At 34.6% G+C, this 18,871-nt stretch overlaps 1 protein-coding gene across 4 annotated transcripts in view; it reads right to left on the bottom strand.

The window, feature by feature from the left end:
• The window catches only part of PALS1 (protein associated with LIN7 1, MAGUK p55 family member), an 86,551-nt gene that overhangs the window by 11,771 nt on the left and 55,909 nt on the right, over positions 1-18,871 (bottom strand). For all 4 annotated transcript variants that reach the window (XM_037503532.2, XM_054691166.1, XM_054691162.1 and 1 more), the window contains exons 9-13: positions 8,800-8,983; positions 5,084-5,155; positions 4,637-4,708; positions 1,635-1,802; positions 798-1,000 (exon numbers count right to left, since the gene is read on the bottom strand). In XM_037503532.2, the coding sequence (XP_037359429.1) occupies positions 798-1,000; positions 1,635-1,802; positions 4,637-4,708; positions 5,084-5,155; positions 8,800-8,983 (699 nt within the window). The remainder of the gene's footprint in view (positions 1-797; positions 1,001-1,634; positions 1,803-4,636; positions 4,709-5,083; positions 5,156-8,799; positions 8,984-18,871) is intronic.

The following is an 18,871-nucleotide window of genomic DNA, read 5'->3' as shown; positions in this document are numbered from 1 at the left end:
ATAGAAGGAATCTTGAAGGAATTTAAAAATATTTATACTTCTCTTCAGTGAAATGTTTATAATTGAAATAGTGGAGACTAAGTATTTGTCCACTAAACAAAGAAAACCCAATTTCTATTTCAGGATAGCCATTTTAGTCAATTCTCACTTAACTCTTTAATGATCATTGCCTATGTTTCTTGAGATGACATATATAGCAGATTCTATCACATTAGGGAAAGTTTTATTTTGAAACTGTATAGTCTAGAAAAATAAAAATTCCATAACAAACACAATCTTAAAAGCTTCTAATTTCTACAATTATCTTTTAAAATCGAAATCTAAGAAGGAATTATTATTAATTTTCAAAGCTTTTGCTTAGACTGCTAAGTAACAGAAAACAGTTGTGGTTTCATGAAACACAATCAAAGATTCATTATGATACTTGTTAATAATATACTTGAACAATGGCATTTTAAGTCATAAAAATGACCTCTAAATATCCTAATTTTTCTCAGACAAGGTGAATTCTTAAGGTCTAAAATACAAAAGTACAACCAGTACTACAGTCACTGTATTTTTAGTTTCAGAAAATATGTATGTGCATAGATGTAGATATATGTGAATTCCCCCCCCCCGCCCCGAAAAAACCGAAAGAGATTTAGCAACCTGTCTGATTTCACATAGGGAACTGGGGAAGTGGGGAAAACAATGCATGAGAATTTAATTAGATTCTGTGGGTTTTGGATCAACATCTAGTTTCCACCAAATTATTTTGCAAAAAATGCCTTCAACACTCTAAACAGAAACAGCTTTACCTGTGTACGAAGACTTAAAAGGCATATTTTGCCAGAGTTGATCACTTGCCGTACAGAATCTATGCTGGTTCCATACAAATTTTTCTCAAATTCACCATGCTCAATGAACTTTCCAGCTGCTATGTCTGCCTCAAATGCTTGCCGTGAAACAAAGTGGTAATCTCTACCAGCTACTTCATGGTCTCGCCTACTTCGAGTGGTATCTAGGCAAAAATCAAGTGAAAATAAAGAGCATAAAGTAAGTGAGAAGCGGGGATAATTCTGAGTTATTGTGTAATACAGATCAGTATGAATTAAGATATATTAATAGCCAAATATTTAGCACTGATTTTTATTTCTATACTGAGAAATGAAAATGTTTTTAGTATCTTAGTAATAGTTACATTTAATTAACAATATATTTTACACATATTTCAAATTACTTCTTGAGTTTAAAACACTACTGCTCATCTTTCCCTAAAGTCTATTTCCATAAGATCAGGAATTATATAACCTTTAAATAAAACTTCTATGTTAAGAGATTATGTCTAAATTTCTATCTTCTACATCAATTTAAGGAACCAGGAGCTTATTCCATATTGAACTGGGAATTGTAAGAGGACCAAATTGAACTTCATTTAGGAAACAACTTGTACCACACTCTTAGGAAAAACTTCAAATTTCTCAAAAATGATTATCTTTGTAATAAATTGTCCAAAAGATTTGGTTAAAAATGAAGTTCCTCTTTCCTTGACAACACTATTTTGCTGGAATGAATGAAAAATTGCTCTATACAATTAGGTTCTAAAGGTGTTAAAGTTGAAAAGCACAAGAAAATGGGAATGCATCCAAACTTACGAGGAACCGCAGATGCAAAGCGGTCTTTTTCTTTGTTCATGAGTCTCTGACGCAATTCATTCTGGCCACAGTTCTGTGGACCAATCAAAATGATAGGTCTTTTCCTATTTGCTGGCTGATGATAAAGTGACATTTCCTCATAAGTTAAGATTTCTTCATTGTCATAATCTTTCAAAAAGAAGTGAAAAAGCCCATCAGAGGGAATAATTATGTACTAAATATAAACTTAGAGATCACAAAATTGGAAATAAGTACAACATATTATTTAAAAAACATTCAAATATTTGGATGATGGTAATAATGGAGCAGTATTTTCCCCATGTCATTACATCCTTGTCAGGATAGTATGAAAATAAACCAGATAACATACTAATCCTTCTAGAAATAATTCTCATTTTATACTGTATTTGAATGTTTAATATAATGTAATGATACTGGTTCTTATATAATACTTTGGCAGGGGCAAGGAGGCATCATAGGATAAACTAATGAGAATAATAAGTCATTTTTATAAAATGGGGGTATTTTATTTATAAGTTGGTTTAAGGATCAGAAATAAAGTATATGCAGAGCACAGCATCTGGCACACTTACAAATAGTAGCTATAGCAGTGTTTTTAGAGAAAGCTGGAATACTTGCCTGTGATTGTATAACTTCAAAACAGTTCATACTCATGTTACCTATACTTTCTGTACTTATGTTTACCTTTTTTGGAGGGAATACTACTACTACTAATATAAGGCCATGATTCAAGATAGATAACTTATGATAGGTGGGGTAGCATTCTTTTTTTTTTTTTTTTAAGATTTATTTATTTATTTATACAAGCACTGGGTAGTCAGAAGCGCGGGAGGGTGAGAGTCAGAGTGGGGAGCAGAACAGGCAGACTGACAAAGTACACTGCTGAGGGGAGCAGCAGGCGGCAGGAGAGTTCTGTGCACCATGTGGGACCCTCGCCCAGCGGCCGGGGATCGAAGCGGCACTGCAGAAGCTGCGGGCAGCTTTGCAACCCAGCACTCAACAGCTGTGTCACTGGGAGGCCCTGGGGCAGCATTCTTAAAGCTAATAATCCAGATAAAACAAGAGTTGTGGAGTGATAAGGACAAAAGCAAACAATGAGCAGCCTGCCATTTCCTCACATTACTAATCCTGACTGGAAAAGAGCACACTTAGCCCGACTCAGCTATAAGTTCCATGTGGGCAAGGGATCATCTCAGTCTTGCTAGTGCTTAGGACAGAGCATGGCACAGAGGAGCTCAAACTGTATTGTCTAAATTCCAGGTCAACCATATATTAGTTATAAGAACTTAAAGACAGTCACTTTAATATCAGAACTTGAATTTATAACCTGGAGTCTCAAGGAATTTATTGTGAGAATGAACTACATGAAGGTGACTAAAACATTGTTATTGCCCCTGAACTAGAACAATTATAAATGAAGTTATTACTAACAAAATATTAATGAAATGACACTACCAGAAATAGAATTGTAATTCCTCCCCTTTCCCAAAATGTTTTTCCCCCTGAAAAATCTCAATTCCCCCTTCTGCTAAATATACAGATAGATTGTGACAGCATTTTGATTACAGATTTTGTTTACCTATGTACAGACTAAGATTTGCAAGTTTTCTATATTATAATAATAGCTATAGAGCTGAAGCAATTAATTTTAGTCTGTTTTAAAAGATGAAGAAATATTTAAAAGTGAAGAAACAGAAACCTTAGAAGATTAAAAATTCAATAAATGTTCTTAGTTATATAATCTGTAAGTTTGTACTAAAAGATGTTTACTTTGGAAAATATTTTCTTAAAGTGCACTAAATCTCAGGTTTAGTTTTATATTGCATGGGCCTCCCCGGTGGCGCAGCGGTTGAGCGCTGGGTTGCGAGCTGCCCGCGGCTTCTGCAGCGCCGGTTCAATCCCGGCTGCTCCCTGGCCACCGGAGGAGGGTCCCACATGGCGCGCAGACCTCTCCTGCCGCCGGCTGCTCCCCTCAGCAGTGTACTTCGGTCCTTCTGCCTGCTCTGCTCCCCACTCTGGCTCTGGTGAATTCTCTCACCCTCCCGCGCTTCTGACTGTACCCAGTGCATGTGTAAACAGAACAAACAAACAAACAACAAATAAATAAATAAGCATGCCTCTAAAAAAAATATAAATAAATAATAAAAATAGTTTTATATTGCATAGTTCAGTATTTTAGAACATTTAATTTTCATTAATTTGTTGCCTAAAAAAACTTCAAGATATAGAGAGAATAAGTCCTATAAATTATATAAGAAGTAGTGCCTCTACTTTATTTCTTTTATTTCTAACATGAACCAAAACAGGTACTGCAAATTTTAATGCCGCTAAGGCCAACAAAGAAGGTATCAGGTTGGGTATATAAGAAATTGGATGTGGTGACTACTGAACTTACTGAGTGTAAGATGCCCAACATGAAGGTAACAGACATCACTCAGGTCCAACAGGTTGTGGTCACTTGGGAATAAGAACCCAGTTTTATTAGTCTTTTTTATTTTAAAGAGAAGCTAAAACTTAAAGGAATTTTTTAATCTTAGCAATAAATGAAATTAAAATAGAAACACTCAGTTGAAGCAGGTAGCAGGCGCTATGAAATGAGGGCATCTTTTTGACACGAGTTATTGTAGACAAAAATATTCATTTTTACAGCAATACAGTTATTTTACTAGAAATTATAAGCAGCATGTATTAATTTCATGGCTTAACTAGGAAAAAATCCTAGCAGAAACTATGAATGTAACATTATACATACTAAATTGTATTTTAATTTTTATGCCTGTTTCTCTCAGAATTCAAAACAATGCATTACTCATAGGATTTCAAAAGAAAATCATTTTTGCTAAATGACTTTCTTGAGCGCATATATATATTATAGTAAGAGGCAAAACAGAACTAGAAATAAAACTTCCAAATATGTTTAATGTGTTAGATTTGGACCTATTTCAGATATAAATCCAGCTGTGTCTAAGAACAGAACTTACCATCATTTTTATTGGCATTATATAAGACCTTTTTCCTCTTCTTTTTATTCTTCTTGGCACACCACAGTTTTCCTATTGAACAATCATAAACATAACTATAAATGTGGTTTTTGTTTCCCTATACAAACTTATATATTTCAAACTGAAAAACTCAAATAGTCTTAAATTTAAATTTATAAACACTTATTACATTGTTCTTAAAAAAGAATCATGAATATTTTCAGTGAAGTATTTAGTTTTCCATCAATGTCATAGTATATGTAGGTAATTTTGAGTATTTAAATCCTGTTCTAATCTTAACTATATCTTAACTAATATAAACAGTTAAGATACTTTCACATCTCTCTTGCCATGAATACACCTTGACAGTTCTGATAGGTTCATTTAAAAATGGCTGAGATAGAGACCCAAGACATCTCTCCTATATATCAAATATAAATGTCCAACCTGATTTTTCTGGCTCCTTATCTTCTTCTATGGTTTGCTTCATGGCTTCCCTTTGTTGCTGAAAGCTTTTCCCTTAAAAGCAGAAAGAAAAAACTAAAATACTTAGGACAAAAGAACAGAAGTTTTGTTTTTGTTTTTTTTAAATCAAGTGGAAGATATCGGAAGTAACTCTTCATTTATATTCTCTTCTAAATTCTTCTACCAATATATTAGAGTATGTCAGCTATGATTATACGCATCCAAAGTATTATGATTTACAGAAAAGATAAACTCATGCCATTCATAGCAACGTGGATGGAGCTAAAAGGAATTATGCTCATTGAAATAAGTCAGAAGAAAAAAGAAAAATAACAGGTGGTTTCACTTAAATGAGGAATATAGGGGAACCAAATACGACATCAGTGTTTAAAAAAAATACAAAACACAACAAAACAAAAACAGACAATTACAAATCAGAGACATCCTGCAGGGGAGGAAGAGGGAGAGGGATCAGAGAGAGGGAAGGAGGGAGGGAGGAAGGAGCACAGGGACTGTGGTGATGGTGGCATGGGTGCACTGGTGAAGGAAATTCTATGGGACTACACCTGAGGGGGAAGGGGGAAAGCAAACATTGTTTAAAAATGAACAATGATGTAAAAAAGAAAAAGAAAAAGAAAGAAAAGAAATAAAAATAAAAAAGTATTATGATTTAAACTCACTCTCAACATATCCTGACATGTACTAGAAGAGTACAGTATATATCTATTAGAAAGGATAAAAAATAAACCAGTGTTAGAAAATGTAATAGTTCAATTTCTGAAAGTTTTTACTGAGCTATTATGTGGAAAGTGTTATGCTGGATCTTACAATGGTTCTGATCATTCAGAATTATCTAAAACCAAAGTCAATTAATTCTAGGAGTTGACTTTGCAAAGTAATATCATTTTTGATTCTAAGATACCACTCAATATATTACCTTACATTTATTATCCTCAATCCATCTTTTTCTTTGTATGTATGCATATGTGTTAATGATTTTTTATTTGTACCTTCAAGCTATCAATGATACAAATAAATGAAAAACATACTTTTCCTTTCAGGATTAATATTAACATAGGAGGTTTCCAAGGTTTCTGACCCCCTGTTCTTTTTAGATATCAATCTTGAAAACAAATGCTTTTTTTTTTTGAGGGGCAAAAGTAGTTATATTTTTAAAAATATGGATTAGCATTCTACTTTCATATTTAATTTTTATATATAATTCTTTCTATTTCAAGCTGGGGATTGGATTCTTAAAAATCAACAAACATTCATTTATGTTGGGATAATCTATAGAATTCAATACATTTCATAGGATTAAAAACAAAAAAATACTAATATTGAGCTTGATATATATATATATATATATGGAACATTGAGAGAAACCAGGTTATCTTTAGATCTACATATTGTATTCCTAGTAAAACAAGAAACCATGACTAGAATGAAAATTTTAAGAGCATCAACACTTTAAAAATATATGAAGTTTAAGAGATTTAGAAAAAAATAAAATTAAATTCAATCATTTACAAATTAAAATGTTAATAAACATTACAGTGGGCCTCCCTGGTCACGCAAGGGGTTAAGTCTCAGCACTATGAAGCTTTGGTCAGTCACTGCAGCACAAGTTCGATCCCCGGCTAGGGAGCTAACCCACATGGCGCAGAACTCTCCTGTCTTCCCGCTGCTCCCCACAGCAGTGTATTTCAGTATATCCATCTGTTATGCTCCCAACTCTGTCTCTGGTGCATCCTCTCACCCCTGCACCTATGGCCTACACCACAGTTCTTGTATGCATAAATAATTACATTTAAAAAAATATTACAGTGATATACTTATTGGCACATTTTTTATAGTACACATATGTACTTTTGAAACAGAAACAGACAATGATGAGACATGGACATTATGATCTCTTAAAAATCTGTCAGAAAATGATCATCAAACTCAAACTATAGGTCTATTTGTCCTATGTATGGGTATCAATGGTATTCAATGAACTCTCTTTGACTCATCTATATACTTTCAGAAACCAAATGCAGTCACTTAGTCAATAAACACTAGTTTTAAAAATCTAAGGGCTATGGCTGGCATGGTGATATCAAATTGATATTTGGCACAAGTACTAAGTGGAACCAAGATGGCTACCCGTAACTCCAGAATTTTAGAGAAATATTCTGTAATGGTTAAAGAATCATCCTCTAAGCTTACTAGAAAAGTCCTTTCTTCCTTTCTTGAAATATGACTAAATATGGATAATGTATTTTCAACTTTTGGGTTCTAAAGCTGATGATCTGTGGCTTTTTGTGATGTTACACACAAAAAGAACATACTATGTTGAAATTTCTTGTCACTCAGAAAATTGCCTTGGTTTAGTTCCAGAGACAGAAGGAAATCCTTACAAACTGTTTCAAAGTCTTTGGACAATGTCCTCTGTTCCCACTATATTATCTAATATTTAATATTTTTAAGTATTGTTTTCATGCCCTCCTTTTCCTTCTTTCTCTAAAATCTATTAGTTGTGAACCATCTTTTATGTTGAAGATCTTATGATTTGAGTAGGAGGGGGTGACATGTTACAGGCAAACGACAAAACCAGAACAAGTTACAGAAGAGCCTTAGAAAGTCTAATACAGAAGCAGTAGTTCTAGCAGAACCATTTTTTTAAAAATCACCATTTATTTATTAACAGATATTGCCTAGATTTAAAAGAATAAATAAGATGCTATAAAGGGCTGCGAGAAACTTACAAACTGAGACTATAAGATAGAAGTACACAGACACAATAAGATGGAACTATTTACAAAAGTAGAGGAAACAAAAACCAAAAATCCATACTGTTTTAATGTACAATTAAGGTATTAATGTCATATATGGTAATATGTTTTAAAGTCCAATGTGGAAGAGAAGCTTATCTTAGTGCTAAGTCAAGTAACTTTTACACTGCAGATTAATAGTATTTGTTGAATGAATAAACTGATGAATTATTGTCTATTACCCTAGTCCCATTTCATCATACTATAAGTATTCCTTTATCATGTCTAGTGTATCTTATGTCCCTTGTTTCTGCTTCCCTCACTCCACACTACATCCATCCTGAGAACTACAGAACAACTTGTAGGGAAAATGACATTTCATTCTCTTAAGTATCATCTTCACTCTTTGTAAGAAATATGTTCTTTTAGTAAATTCCAAGTCCAATGTGAGCTAAGATTTAGTTTAGTCTAAATGCAAAACAATTTTCTTTAATGAAGAATTTGAAGCACCCCATTTCTACCCTAAGATATCTTGGAGTAAATACATTCCATGGTTTTACTCTCCTAATTCCTTAAAAAGTGATGCATCCTGACAAATTCTTATTTAGAAATCAAGTTTATGGCCCAATAGATAGTAATTTGTTATTGCATAAGAGTTCAATAAAATTTTTCTTGCCTTGAGAACAGGGTAATCTTAATATTTCTACAGTGCAAGTAGTAAAAACATGTATAATTCAATTATAACTTGAATTGTGACAAATTGATCAGACTTCTGTTCAAGATACTTATATTACAGATACAACATAATGATCAAACTACATGAAAAAACAACTACATCACTTTTTAAAAGGCATGAAAAAATGAGTTCCTTTCAGAAGGCTTGCATTTTAAATATTCTTTAACTATTTGTAACTATGTGCTTTCTACTAATTTGCACATTACCTGGAACAAGTCCTGCTAAAGGCTGATTATCTTCATCTCCTTCCCTGTAGGCTTGCCACCAATTTGGATCTTCTTGGCTGATTACATGAAGTATATCCCCTTTTTGAAAAGATAGACCTAACTCTCGACATGGAACATAAGGGTCATCTGAGGGGTCATAGTCAAAATGAGCCTTTACATGGATCTGTAAGATAAAAAGGATAAAAATAACAATAATAATAATGAAGAAATGGCAACACAAAATATTTGAGTTGAAAAAAGAGTGATAGTGTCTCAGGGTTGTATTTTCTGACTCATCTGTTTTCTTCAACTATGTTCATTTCTCTGTTGATTGCAAACACCTACAAGAATACATAAAACACTATTACTGGTTGTTAACAAGGTGATAAGAGGCCTTGAGAGAAGCAAAAGGAATGTAACAGAAACACCCCCTCCATTCCTGACCTGTACAAACAATGCCTGCATTAAGATATGTAATTTCTAAGCCACTATTACCAAGTAGACCTTGCACGTCACCACCTCTGTCAAATAAGCAGGTGTATGTTAGTTTCATTGGTGCCATCATCTCTTCCTGACCACACTGTCAATGTGCCTTAATCTCTCTCAGTGTTTCTTCTTTTTATGTCTCGATTCATGAACTGCTAAAATTACGTTTAGGTTCATAAACCGCTAAAATTATCTAAATAAAGTTTATAGTTAATTTCTATTTTGTAATATACACAGGTTTTGAAATATGATCAGTGGCACAAGTTGTAATTTTTGCTAATGGTGTGTTTCTAAATCTCAAAAAACTGTTACATGAATTTTATAGAAAGCTTAGTTATTTCCTATTCCATTTCCTCAACATGCCTCTGTGAGATATGACAAAATAGTCTTACTTCCTTTTTTTAAAGATTTATTTATTTATTTATTTATGCATATAAGAGCTGGGGTACAGGCCAGAGATGCAGGGGGTGAGAGGACTCGCCAGAGACAGAGTGGGGAACAGAACAGGCAGACTGACTGAAATTACACTGCTGAGGGGAGCAGCGGGCGAGACAGCAGAGGTCTGCTGTGCCATGTGGGTTTCTCCCTGGCTGGCCGGGGATCGAACTCATATTGCAGAGGATATGGATTGCTTCATAGTGCGGTGCTTAACCCCTTCACCGCCAGGGAGGCCCCCAAAGTATTCTTACTTCTAAGAAGGTATAAAGAAATAAATATTCTCTTTAACTTCTCCATTTCTAATATTTTTTTAACTTGGGCAAGTGGCATGTGACCTATTTAAAATCTGTAAGCCCACTTTCATCTAACAAAACACTATATGCTTTAAGTGTTTCTGCCACATACAGGTTAAATTTCATGTTTGGGTTAAATGAGTTAAGCAACTGACTGACAACCTAAGAATTTTATAATTCTGATTGTTTTTCTATCCAACTGTTATTTGGCATTCTTTAATTCTTTTGCTCTTACCACTATTAAGGCCATTTAGTATAATGATATCAGACTACCCTAAAAATTATTTTAGAAGATAGTATCTTTTTAAGAAGAACTTCCCTTCTTAAATTAACTATTTTCAATCAATGATGATGGGCTTTATAAAATTTGATAAAATACTAAGTACTAAAGGCATATGATGTATATACTGTATACACACACACAAACACACACACACACATTATAATGGTGTAATAAGGAAGAATCCTCACGAAAGCAAATCTTTGCAAAATTTTGCTTGAGGGTAGCATTAAAGAATATTTTTTCAATTTCAAAAGGATATTTTAATAACTACTATAAATGGGAAATCTAACTCCCAATATACAAGCAAACAGCAAAAGTGAGGTAAAGCAAGTGACTCAGTTAAAAATGCAACACTAATGCCAATCCACTTTTGAAGGGGTAGTTTTTCACTGATTTATTATACAATTTCAAACAGTATATATAATCCTAAGTATATAGTTCAATCAATTTTCACAAACCAAACACACTTATTTTACCAGCACCCAACTCAATAAGCAAATCTCACCAGCCCTCGGGAACCTCAACTCATGCCCCTTTTAGTCACCAAACCATTCCCTCCAAGGGTAAACACCTCTCCTGGTTTATATTTCATATAAATGGAAATGCATAGTAGAAAGTCTTGGATCAAATATACAAAGATATCAGGCTTTTTTTTTTTTTTTAAGATTTATTTATTTATTTATACAAGCACTGGGTACAGTCAGAAGCGCGGGAGGGTGAGAGAATTCACCAGAGCCAGAGCGGGGAGCAGAGCAGGCAGAAAGACTGAAGTACACTGCTGAGGGGAGCAGCGGGCGGCAGGAGAGGTCTGCGTGCCATGTGGGATCCTCCTCCGGTGGCCGGGGAGCAGCTGGGGATCGAACCGGCGCTGCAGAGACTGCGGGCAGCTTCGCTAACCCAGCGCTCAACCGCTGCGCCACGGGGGAGGCCCTATCAGGCTTGATATGACAGTGTCTGGCTGTCTTCCAACAAGAGACTACCCTAAATAATTTTGTTGTTGATGTGAAAATAGTTTTGATTAAAATCTTAAAAACTATGTCAGTTTCAAAAGTGAATTTACAGTTATATAGGGCAGCAGCAAATTAAAACAGTTAAGAGACTGGATAAAAAGATTATACATATAATTTTGGCATGAGAAGTTTCTAATAGTAAGGTCATCTAGAGAAATACTTTCAAAAACACTTCTGCTTAAGTATCACCCTTGTCAATCAATAATGCTTCACAATCTGTTAGATTGTTACTTTTAGTCAAAACAACTTGGAAGTCTAAAAATGGAAATTTATCACTTGAAGTTAGGGAGAGATCATTTTTGTTGTCAGGTTTTTCAAAGAGCTATAAAATCAGACTACTGACTACTTGAGAGCATGATTGATTACTTCATCAAATCACTTTCTAAAAGCAACACTATTAATACTGTTTTTCAGTGTTTTGCTAAGATCACCTGCTTAGAATGTTTATTAAAACACTGAATTGGATTATCATTTAGAATTTAACTTCTAAGGCTGCTGCAAGACCCATGCCCATGTTTTAGAAATGAGCAGAACTGGGGCGGGCGGGATCCACCACCAAGGTGAACTGCGGGCAGCCTCTGTGCCACTGTTGGAGCCAGGGACCCCACAATCCCCTTCTGGGACTGAGTAAATACAGAGGGAGGGGATCTTCAGGGACAGCATAGCCACTGCATCACTACTCTTTTTTTTTTTTTTAAAGACTTATTTATTTATTTATTTGTTTGTTTATTTATGCAAGCACTGGGTATAGTCAGAAGCGTGGAAGGGTGAGAGAATTCACCAGAGCCAGAGTGGGGAGCAGAGCAGGCAGAAAGGAGCTGCACCACCAGGGAGGCCCTGCATCATTACTCTTATGGAGTTTTGGCTTTACAGTATTGGCCACCAGCCTGGCCACCAGTTCCTACATCCCAGAAGGAGAAGCCCAAAGAGATGCCTGCCAGTACCAGTGGCACAGTGTCCCAGTGCATAGAACAATCAGAAAAATAATTGATTAATAACTGAACAATGAAACTGAGTCCCTAAAGAAACAAATGAAAGAAATGTAAGAGATTAAAAGATTAGTGAAGGAGCTAAAGAACTCTGGGGAAAGGCAAGGAAAACAGATTTGATGAAATGGAAGAATAAATCAGTACTCTCGAAGATCATAGAAATAAAAAGAATCAAAAAAAGAAAAGGAAAGAGAAGTATGAAGGGAAAAGAATGAAGAAACACTTCAAGAACTATCTGACACCATGAAGAAAGGATATATAAGAGTTATAGGAATCCCAGAAGGTGAGGAGAGAGACCAACGAACTGAGAAACTATTCAAGGAGATAATCAAAGAAAACTTCCCAGGTATGAAGAAGGAGATGAAAATATGCATACAAGAAGCAAAAAGAACACCAAATTACCATAATGAAAGGAAAACCACAGCAAGACGTAATAGTAAAGTTTCCAAGAGTCCAAGACAAAGAAAAAATAATGATGCTGACAAGGGGGAAGAAACAGATAACCTATAAAGGAAAATCAATCAGGCTGACATCAGACTTCTCCAAAGAAACACTACGGGCAAGAAGAGCATTCAACAAACTCCAAGACAGCAAATGCCAACCAAGAATACCCTGCAAAGCTCTCCTTCCTCTATGAAGAAAAAATAAGGGCCTTCTCAGACAAGAAGAAACTCCAGAAATTCGACTAAACCTCCACTTCAAAAACACTATAAGAAGTCCTAAAACCAAAACCAACAGAGGAATGAGTAAGAAGAACAGAATAAGGCAAGGAATAAAATCACAAAAAGACAAAGAAAATGCAAATACAGATGCCAACATAGCAATACTAACTCTAAATGTAAATGGATTAAATTCATTAATAAAAAGACACAGAAGCAGGCTGTATTAAAAAACAAAATCTAACTTTATACTGTCTGCAGGAAACACATTTAACTATAAAAGTTAAGCATAGACTGAAAGTAAATGGTTGGAAAACAATCCTACAAGCAAATGGAACAAAAAAGAAGTCAGGAACAACTATACTTATATCAGATGACACAAACTTCAAACTAAAAAAGGTAAAAAGAGATTGGATGGACACTACATTATGATTAAGAGGACAATACATAAGGAAGATACAACACTCATCAACATATACTCACCAAACAAAGGAGCACCAAAATATATAAGACAATTATTATTAGCTCTGAAAACCGACATTAGAGAAAATACATTTATAGTAGGGGACTTCAACACCCCACTCTCACCAATGGACAGATCAATGAGACAAAAATAAACAAAGACATTAAAGCCCTAAATAAAGACTTAGACCTCATGGGCTTAACAGACATCTATAGAATGCCACACCTAAGAGAATCCAAGTACACATTTTTCTCAAGTGTACACGGATCATTCTCCAGAATTGATCATACCTTAGGCCACTAGACAAACATCAACAGATCCATTAAGATCAATTATCATTCCAACTATCTTCTCTGATTATAAAGGCATCAAACTAAAGATAAATCATGAAAAGAAAGCAAGGAACTCTCCCACTTCATGAAGACTGAAATCTACACTGAAAGACCATTGGATTAGAGATCAAAGAAAAAATTAAAAAATACTTTGAGTTGAACGACAATGAGGACACCACTTTCTAGAATGTATGGGACACAGCAAAAGCAGTAATAAGAGAAAAGTATATATAGAAATACAGGCTTACATTAAGAAACAAGAAAGAACTCAAAGAAACAACCTAATATCCCATCTCAAAGAACTAGAAAAAGAACAAACAAAAAAAACCTCCCAAAACCCCAAAAACCAGTAGAAGGAAATAATAAAAATCAAAGCAGAAATAAACAAAATAGAAATGAAAAAAAAAAAAAATCCAAAAGATCAATGAAACCAAAAGTTAATTCCTTGGAAAAATAAAAAAACAGGAGAAACACAAATAAATAGGATCATAAATGAGAGAGGAAAAATTACAATAGACTCAGTAGAAATCAAAAGAATAATCAGAGATTACCTTGAACATTTATATGCAAAAAAGTTCAACAATCTAGAAGAGATGGAGAAACTCCTAGAATGATATAGTCATCCAAAGATAAAGAAGAAATAGAACACCTAAACAGGACCAATTACAAGCAGTGAAATTGAAACAGTAATCAAAACACTCCTCAAAAACAAAAGCCCAGGACCAGATGGCTTCACAAATGAATTCTACCAGATGTTCAGAAATAAGCTAGTGCCTATCCTACACAAACTTTTTCAAAAAACTGAGAAAGAAGGAACACTACCAAATACATTCTGTGTAGCCAAAATGACACTAATACCAAAACCAAAGACAACACAAAGTAAGAAAACTACAGGCCAATCTCCCTAATGAACACTGATGCAAAAATCCTCAATAAAATCCTCGCCAACAATGGTTCAACATCCGAAAATGAATTAATGTAATCAAACACATCAACAAAAAGAAAAACCATATGATCATATCAATATATATTGAGAAAGCATTTGACAAAGTTCAACATCCATTTATGATGAAGGACTTTGAAATTCTCAGAAGGAACATACCTTATCATGATAAAGCCATATATGACAAACCCACAGCCAATATTATTGTCAATGGTGAAAAGCTGAAAACTTTTCCTTTAAAATCAGGAACAAGGATGTCCACCCTCGCCACTGCTTTTCAATATAATACTGGAAGTCCTAGCCAGAGCAATAAGACAAGAGAAAGACAAGGAATCCAGGTAGGGAAAGAAGAAGTAAAATATCACTATTTGTAGCTGATATGATAATAAACATAGAGAACCCTAAAAACTTCACAGAAAAACTAATCAAAACAATCAACCAGTTTGGTGAAGTAGCAGGATATAAAATCAATACACAAAAATCAGTAGCCTTCCTATAAACAATCAATCTGAAGAAGAAATGAAGAAAGCTATCCCTTTTATAATTGAAACAAAAAAAAAATCAAATACTTGGGAATAAACCTAGAGAAAGAGATGAAAGACCAATACAAAGAAAGTTATAAAACATTGTTAAAAAAACAGAAGATGACTCAGAAATGTAAAGACATCCCCTGCTCATGGATTGGAAGAATTAACATTATCAATATGGCTATCCTACCAGAAGCAATTTACAAAGTCAACGCAATTCCAATGAAAATCTCAATGATATTCTTCAAAGGAATAGAACAAAGACTACTAGAGTCAAAATAAGGGGGGGGGGTTGCAATTGTATGGGGACTATAACCATAATGAAAATGCATACATTGTGCAAGATGAAAAATGATGTAAGATTTATATAAAATAAAATATTAAAAAAAAAAGAAATAGAATACTGATGAATTCATACAGAGCTACAAAAAAACCTGCAAATAGCCAAAGTTCTCCTGACTAAAACAAAGGACAACGGAGGTATCACATGCCCAGACTTCAAACTATACTACAAAGTCATCATAATTAAACAGTATGGTACTGGGACAAAACTAGACACACAGAACAATGGAACTGAATAGAAAGCCCAAAAATAGACACAGATATATGGACAACTAGTCTCTGACAAAGGAGTAAAGAATATGCAATGGAACAAGGTCAGTTTGTTAAATAAATGGTGCTAGGAAAACTGGACCACCATAAGCAAAGGAATGCACAAAAATCGACTCAAAATGGATAAAAGAACTGATCATAAGACCTGAAACCATGAAATATATATAGAAGAAAATACAGGTAAAACACTACATGACATACATCTCAGTAACATCTTTAAAGACTCATCCCCCAAAGCAAAGAAAGTGAAGGAAAAGATAAACAGCTGGGATTACATCAAAGTAAAAAGCTTCTATTCAGCAAAAGAGACAGTAACCAAAACAAAGAGACTCTCTACTGATTGGAAGAAAATTTTTGCACTCCATACAATTGATAAGGGACTGCTCACAAAGATATTCAAAGGATTCACATGACTCAACAAAAACAAAGTAAACAATCCAGTGAAGAAATGGGCACAAGAACTTAAAAGACATTTCTCCAAAGAGGAAATGCAAATGGCCAAGAGGCATATGAAAAATTTTCAACATCCCTCGTATTCAGGGAAATGCAAATCAAAACCACAATGAAACACCACCTTATACCAGTAAGAATGGCACATATTAAAAAAACTAGCAACAACAAATGTTGGCAAGGATGTGGTGAAAAAGGAACTCTCCCACACTGCTGGTGGAAATGCAAACTGATCCAAACACTATGGAAAGCTGTGTGGAAGGCCCTCAGACTACTAAAAATGGAGCTATCATACGACCCAGCAATTCCACTCCTAGGGAATATCCCCAAAGGACATTAAAACATAAACTCAACAGGATACCTATAGCACTATTTATAATAGGTAAGACTTGGAAACAATCCAAATGCCCAAAAATAGATGACTGGATCAAGATGTGGAACATATACATAATGGACTACTACTCAGCCATCAAAAAAGATAAACTAATGCCATTTGCAGCAACACTGATAGAGCTAGAAGGGATTATGTTCAGTGAAATAAGTCAGAAGGAAAAAGTAAAATATTGGATGGTTTCACTTATAGGAGGAATTTCAGGGAACCAAATAAGGGATTGGGGCAAAAACAACAATAAAAAACACAACAAAACAAAAATAAACAGACAACTATAAATCAAGAGACATTCTGCAGGGAAAGGGGAGGAATTAAAACAAGGGCGGGAAGAGCATAAGGGACTATGGTGATGGTGCACGGGTGAATTGGTGGTGGGAATTCTATGAGGACATGAGAAAAGAAAGCAAACATTGTACAAAAATGAACAATGATGTAAAATATAAATAATTAAAAAAAACCCACTGAATTCTTTTAGACATATGAAAAATATATAGATATATAACTATATATATAATGCCTTATTTTTATGTAAGTCACTATTTTATTCTTTTTTAAATTTATTTTTATATTGTTGTTAAATTTTAGACAGTATTTCTTTCTTTCCTCACCTATGTAGTCCCCATAGTTTCACCACCATAGTACCTGTGATCCATCACTACAGTTCCTTGTGCTTTCCTCCCCTGTAAAATACTGAATTCTTATGCCACATCTCAGACTTTCAGAATGCATTTTAAGTAGGTTCCTTAGATAATTGTTACATACATGCCACTTAAATGTACCCTAAGATCTTAGGGAACCTAAATAGACTAGTGAGGAGGGTATTTCTAAATTTATGAACTTTACTGGAGGCCAACAAAATCTCTCAGAGATGTTCTTTTATCTATTCTTGCTTGGTCTCATCCTTGGACTATTCTGGATTTAGCTCATTTGGAATGTGGCCCCTCTTGTATAGGCTGTGAAGAGTAGGTATACAGAGAACATGCTTGCTTATGCGACAAATTTACCAAGTGCCACTTAAAATCTACCCTAACATCAAGAACACTTAACATACCCCAAGCAAAATTTATTTCACATCAGAGAAATTAAACATTTGAGTCTGAGCACTGATTTGAAATGTACTATGTGGCTTCTATCCATATATTCCAATGGTCAATTCTTATCAATTCTTTAAGTTATCTTTATCAACCTTTCCATTCCAGTTTTGTTAGTGACTAATTTTTTAAAGCAAAACATAGCCCCCCCCCCTTTTTTTGATGTTTCAGACTTTCTGTTTTATTTATTTTTAAATTATTGTGCCCTCTCTTACCTGCTAATTTTTTTAATAAATTTTATTTTTATATTCCCCATACAATTGCAATCCCTTATTTTGACCCCAATCCCTCCCCTCCCCGCCCCCTACCCCCCATAGAGTGTCTCTGGTTCATAGTTTTTGTTGATTTTGATTTTCACTTTCTTATAGTTATTCATTATTTAAGTTTTCTAGATTCCTGCTATGAGTGAGACCATCCAGTATTTTTCTTTTTCTTTCTGGCTTATTTCGCTGAGCATGATCCCTTCCAGCGCCATCCATGTTGCTGCAAATTGCATGTGTTTATCTTTTTTGAATGCTGAATAATATTCCATGGTATATATGTACCACATCTTCTTGATCCAGTCATCTATTTTTGGGCATTTGGGTTGTTTCCAAAGCTTAGCTATTGTAAACAGTGCTGCTATAAACATAGGGGTGCAGGTGTTCTTTGGAATTGATGTTTCTGTGTCCTTTGGGTAAATACCTAGGAGTGGAATTGCTGGATCATGTGGAAGCTCTATGTTTAGTAGGTCCAGAAATCTCCACACAGCTCTCCATAGTGGTTGGACCAGTTTGCACTCCCACCAACAGTGCAGGAGAGTTCCTTTTTCTCCACACCCTCGCCAACATTTGGTGTTGCTAGTTTTTTTAATATGTGCCATTCTCACTGGTGTAAGATGGTATCTCATGGTAGTTTTGATTTGCATTTCCCTGATTACAAGTGATGTTGAACATTTTTTCATATGCCTGTTGGCCATTTGCATTTCCTCTTCAGAGAAGTTTCTTTTTAGCTCTTCTGCCCATTTTTTGACTGGATTATTTTCTTTGTTGTTGTTGAGTCTCATCAGCTCTTTGCAGATTTTTGTGATCAGTCCTTTATCATTAGTGTTGTGTGCAAAAATGTT

The sequence above is a fragment of the Talpa occidentalis genome, unplaced genomic scaffold, assembly GCF_014898055.3.
Source record: "Talpa occidentalis isolate TD23 unplaced genomic scaffold, MPIMG_talOcc4v2.1 talOcc4.11, whole genome shotgun sequence".
Taxonomy (NCBI): Eukaryota; Metazoa; Chordata; class Mammalia; order Eulipotyphla; family Talpidae; genus Talpa; species Talpa occidentalis.
The sequence above is the reverse complement of the archived record's forward strand: the minus strand, read 5'-3'. Positions and strand labels throughout refer to the sequence as shown.